A 5,920-nucleotide genomic window follows, 5' to 3' on the forward strand; every position below is an offset into this window, starting at 1 on the left:
CAGAGCCTACTAGCTAGCGCTTAAATCCTCACTTTCTTTCTTGACCTCCATGTCCCGTCTCTGAATTTTTTCTGCCGTGAGACAAGAACCTACTCTCCTTTAACAACTACAGCGATAAGTAAAATCCATCCAAGTAACTTGCATATATTGAACTATTAAAAAATCCATCTTATTAAAAGTTGTGCTTCCAAAGCATTTCACTTTTTGTCTAAGAATTGATAGTAATATTGTGCAATACATATACTTTTATTAATAATTCAGAAAATATTTAACACGAGAAAAAAATTGTCAACTAATTTTGTTATGGAAATGCATGCTAGGGTGAACGACAAGACTTAAAGCATAAAACTACTTTACATTAGAATCAAATTCAGTGATGCACATAGAACTAAAATATTTTAGATTAGGATAAAAACCCTGTGAGGGACATAAAGATATAGGTTCAAGGAAAATACCCAAAAAGATGTAAAATTCCTGACTTTATAAGGTGGATAATAGTAACAAATCGTCACGTATAATAGTTGATAATAGTATCAAATCGTCACGTATTTAGAGTCCTTTGGATGCGTCTTAAAGAATGAGAAGCTGTTTGGTTTTTTTTGTTTTGTTTTGTTTTAATGTCAGTATTCACAATGTGCCCTCAAGATGTCTTCTGCAATTGCTTAAACTTAGATAAAAGATATTTAGATGTTACTTTAAAGAAAGGATCGCTTTTCAGTCATTTCAAGCTGGGGTTTCAGAAGCCGACACCGGAGGTCACTGCCCCGCTGCCGCAGCTGCAGAGTTGGGGTCAGGTCTGGTCCCTGAGCTGCCCGTCCGGGAGCGCTACGCTTCGCTCTGAGGGCAAGAGCTCTCCAGCCGCCGCGCCAGCCCCTGTTAAGACCCTCAGGGGCCCCAGTCCCCGCCCTCTCCTCTGCCCTCATTCCTCCCTCCCGGGGTCGCCCACGCAGCCTCACTTTGTAACAAGCTACGTTCAAATACAGAGGTCATCAGGTGTTTATTCTACCGAGCCACTTATTTGCTTTATTGTCTGCCCCACCCCAGAACGTAAAGTCCTTGAAAACTGGAACTTCGTCAGTTCGCCCACTGCTCGCGCCACAACTAGCACTGAACTTATCTTAATAGTAAAGGAACAATACGTCCTCTGCGCCCACGCAGTCGCGGAGCGCCTCGGGTCACGTGCCCGAAACGGGAACTATCATCGAGTCAGTCCTCCAACCTCCCAGAGAGGACTCGGAAGTGCCCCAGAGCCGGCGTGAGTTATTCCGGCCGGGCCGTCAGCGCTTTTGTCCCGCCGGCGGCCGGGCTCCCACGGTGCCCCCACAGCCAGTACGTGAGTCCGAGGCCGCCCGGGCTCCCGCCCCCGGCCCTAGCCTGCCACGCCCTTCCCTTCTTGGCAGGGTGCTAGCTACCCCTCGGGTCTCGGGCGGGATCCGGGAGGAAGCGCGCCCCCTCCCCACACATACATCAGGAAGCGCGTTCGGGGAAGTGGAGGGGAGGGAAGATTTCGGGCCGGCCGAGGGGTTTAGGGCGCGCCCCTGGAATATAACGGGCTTCCTGCATGCCCCACCTCCGGGCGGGTCCGAGGGGGTCAGGGCCGGGTTGGGGCTACCCGGTGCGTGCAGAAGGGCTGGGGCCCCGCACCCGTGTTTTTCAACTCTTCGCTGCTGTTTCGGGCGGGAAGGGAACCCTGAAAATTAGTGCTTTAAAATAAGCCCCCGTGGCAGTTCAGTTTGGCCTTGGGATTTGAGAGTGAATACAAGCGTTGGAGGGACCGCCCACACCTTTATTTTTCTTTGATGGGGCAGTGATGTTGAGAGACTCTTACCGCAGGTGTGGATCGAGCCGCTGGGAGGCGCTTCTCGGCCTTCGCCCTAGGGGAGCTCACTTGTTTTACAGACAGGGGATCAAGCTGCCTGTAGCTGCTTCTCACAGATGAGAAGGAATTGACTAGGTCCCAGGGAGAAGAAGGTCGAGGAGGCTCCGAGACCTGGGGACAGCCTGTGGGAGCCCAGGCGTGGGCATGTGAATTAGGAATGGGGAATGCCGGGGCTGGGTGTGCTGCTCTAAGACTTTTGGACTAGGAGGCCACCAGGAGTGTTTTCTTTTTGAAAACACGAGGATTTTTTCTTAAATAAGTTTTTGACTATGTAATGTATTCATATGGTTCAGATATTAAAAATATGAAAAGATGTCAGCGAAAAGGTTTTCTTCTGCCCAGCCTTCTGCCTAGGCCCAACCCCAGTAGATAACCAACCACATTTGTTAGGTTATTTGAGTGTATCTTCCCAGAGTTTCTTTATGCAAACACTGGCAGATCTGAATGTAGTTAGTTCCTCCTTTTTTTACACAGGTGGTAAGGTACTGTTCAGATTTCTGCCCCTTACTTCTTTTGGTAAATCTACGTTAGAGGTCATCAGAACACAAAGAGCTTTTTTTTTTTTTTTAATACATTGCTGTGGTATTGGACTGGACATTGTTTGGATGTTTTGGATGTCCTGTAATTTTTTAGATCTATTCAGGCCATTTGCGTTGTTTCCAGTTTCTTTGTTACATCAAACAATGGCTCATCCAGGGACATTGCACCAGGGCTTCTCTGAGCAAGGGTTTTTAAAGAAGGGATTAACAATGATAAAAAAATTTTGTTTTACATTAACTCTGCCAGTTATTGGTAGATTGTTAAATATGTCAATACATTATTATAATAAGTCGTGTAGAGTGTTTAAGGAACAAATTAAACCAAGTAACTTTTCTCTCCAGGGACTTGTGTTTATGATACTTAGCCTTACAGTAGCCTAATCAACCATCTATTAATGACTGTCTTCAAGACAGTCTTTGCCCCTTTAGCTTCAGAAAATCTCCTTTGTTTACCTTATTCCTTAGGATGACTAGAAATCTCTTCTCCCCTACCAAGTTTGAGAGTGCTCTATTTCATTTTTTACTTTAAGGAAAAATCACCTTTAATCATAAGGACTAAGCAGTAGAACCAACTTATGTTAACCAATTACAATTCTGATACTCGTAAACTTAATGCAATAACTAAATCACAAATCATACTCTCTCTCTTTCCATCTGCGTATCACTTTTCTCACTCCTTAGTCTCATCTTTCATTTATCCCATCCTCCCACTTCTGTCTTCTGAGTTGGTAAGCATTTTGCCCTCACATTCCCTCTTATTTTCTCTTTTTCTTCCTCTGGTCACCTCTAAGTCCAGTATAATATCCAGGAACTTAAGACACATAATTCAGATGGTAGATTGATTTGTGGAATATGGTTGGTACTCTGAAAATCCACGGTAGCTGCAGGTGTTGCACCTGTTGCTTATTGAAGTCTGTTGTTAAGGGAGGAATTTTCAACCAGAGTGAGCCTCAGTTCCTCTCTTGTGAGTTGTCTACTCTATTGAGAAGTGGCTCCTGACTCTCCTGGGCAGGGATAGTAAGAGTTACGGACAGATTCTTACTATCTGCATGTTCTTTTCTAGGCATTGGTGGTAGAATATGAACAGCATGAAGCACACATTTGCCGGGAGCTGTGGGTCATGTGTAATTTGGAAGGAGTGGATGGCTTTCTGTGGCTGAAACTTTTAACTGATGTAACTAGGTTATTGGGATGTAACCAGTTCTCTCTCTGTTGAAAACTGATTAGAGAGGAGTTCCCCATCATCAGCTTTGAGAACTTTTAAGAAATTAAACCTGTCTGTCCCTCTCTCTATGCAGGAGTTGTGCTTTTGGAGCGATTCCTTTCTTGTGTCAAAAGGGACACATGAGCTAGCCACCACATCAGTCTTGATTGGATTATAATAACCTCCTTCTAGACTGCAGGACTCAGTTCTACCCCCCGCCCCCAATCCATTCTCCCATTGCAACTAGTATGAGTGATCTGTATTTCTTTTAATTTTATATTATGAAAAAATGTAAACATAACTGGAAAGTAGAATAGTACAGTGAACTCCATACATCCATCACTCAGATTCAACAGTTATTAGGATTTGGCTACATTTGTTTCCCTTTTCCCTTTTTCATTTTTCTTTGTTGAAGTATTTTAAAGGAAATTCCAGGCATCACGCCATTTTATCCTAGCATACTTTAGTCTTAAAAAAAAAAAAAAAAGATAATGGCCCCAATGCCATTATCTCACACCATCCTAAATTAATTCCGATTCCTTGATCTTATCTAACAGGAACTGGTAGACTTCTGGATCTGTGGTCTGTTTTTGTATGGCCTGCAAGCTGAGAATGGTTTTTACATTTTTAAAGGGATGTTAAAAAGCAAAGCAAAGAGAAAAAAAGGAAAAGAAAAACAAGTAATAGAGTTGTATGTGGCCAACAAAACCTAAAATGTTTTCTGTCTGGCCCTTTACTAACTCCTGATTTGATCGAATAAGTGATCTTTCAAAATGCATATCCGAGTTTGCCCCTCTTTGCCTAAAACCCCTCGGGATCAAGTCTGGACTCCTTAGTATGATGGGCAGAGCCTGGTGCAGCCCTTCTTTTTGCCCACTTATCCAGCTGTGCCTGCCATCTTCTGTTCCAGATGTCCAGAGGGTGGTGGACACCAGCCCCTTTGTACCTGCTCTTCCCTCTGTTAGAACTATTCCTCTCTTCTTGAAGCTCTTCCTAGCTCTTTGAAGCAGAGTCTATCCCTACCCCTTCTTCCCTTATCCATGACTAGTGTCTGCCATTTTTATCGTGTTGGTTGTTTTCCTGCCAGACTCTCATACTAGTTTGCAAGCCCTTATTGGCCAGGACTTGTTTTATCCATCTCTGTGTCCCTAGGACTAGCCCAGTGGCTGCAGAGAAAAGTAGGATTTGGATCATTATATAAGTTTGCTGGGCAACACTCAGTCGCAGAGATAACTGAGATACTAGAATGTATCTTCAGTACTGTTTGTAAGGATAACTTAATATTTTGTTATTCTCTTGACTGTCTTTACAATTTAGCAGCTGTCTTAGTCCTTGTGGGCTGCTATAACAAAATACCACAGACTAAGTGGCTTATAGACAACAAATTTATTTTACATAGTTCTGGATGCTGGGAAGTCCAAGACCAAGGCCCCAAGGGGTCTCTGTGGTATCTCTTTTCTAAGAACACTAATCCCATTCATGAAGGCTCCACTCTCATAACCTAAGTATCTCCCACAGACTTCCCACTTCTAATACCATCATTATGTTTTAGTGCTTTTCTGCCTGTGTCTTTGACTGAACTTTTCTTAGTCTTAGTATTGATTAATATGAATTTCATTGCAAACCATCTGTTTTCAATGAAGCTACACATTTATATTGCTCTGTTTTGATTTGTCATTAAGGGGATTGGATGAACTACAATCAGATGATGGGAAACTCTGCTCCCATCCAAACAGAGGAGGTTAAGCAGGGCTAGGGAGACTCCTGGAGTCTGCCTAGGTTAGAGAGGTAACCAGTGAAGTATTTGTGATTTCATGTAGACCCGGCCAGTCAGCAGCCAATCAAACAAGGAATCCGAGAGGACATGAAGGGAACTGAGAATGAGCCTGGCAGAGAGAGGGGAAAGGGTCCATCTGGGTCAAGCATTAGTAAGTGTGGTGTCAGCAAGGGGTGAATTAGCATGGCCCCTTTGGAGTTTAGCAAGTCATTCCAGCTGGCCAGATGCAGAAGGCGTCAAGCACACTAGGTAGCCTGGGAACACCCACTGGGGAGTGTTCACGTGTGCATTTTACAAAATTCTTGACAGTTATTGGAAGAGAATTGGAAAGGGATAAGAACGAAGGTAGGGAGACTATGGCAGGAGTTCAGAAGGGAATTTAGGAGGGCTTAAACTAAGGCCCTAGCAGTGGAAATGGAGTGAGGGTTGGCGACATGAGAACTGTGTAGGCAGTGGAATCAGCTGGTCTTAAGCGGTCTTTTGGATGTGGAGTGGTGAGGGGAAGAGAAGTGCCCGAGACA

General features: G+C 44.2%; 1 protein-coding gene across 1 annotated transcript in view; it reads left to right on the plus strand.

The window, feature by feature from the left end:
• Positions 1–1,269: 1,269 nt before the first annotated feature.
• ZFP62 (ZFP62 zinc finger protein) overlaps positions 1,270–5,920 on the plus strand; it is a 14,268-nt gene continuing 9,617 nt past the window's right edge. Inside the window, exon 1 of the mRNA XM_007460956.1 lies at positions 1,270–1,329. Coding sequence (XP_007461018.1) covers position 1,329 — 1 coding nt within the window. The 5' untranslated portion in view covers positions 1,270–1,328. The remainder of the gene's footprint in view (positions 1,330–5,920) is intronic.

Source organism: Lipotes vexillifer, unplaced genomic scaffold (assembly GCF_000442215.2).
Source record: "Lipotes vexillifer unplaced genomic scaffold, Lipotes_vexillifer_v1.1 scaffold469, whole genome shotgun sequence".
In the NCBI taxonomy this organism is placed as follows: domain Eukaryota; kingdom Metazoa; phylum Chordata; class Mammalia; order Artiodactyla; family Lipotidae; genus Lipotes; species Lipotes vexillifer.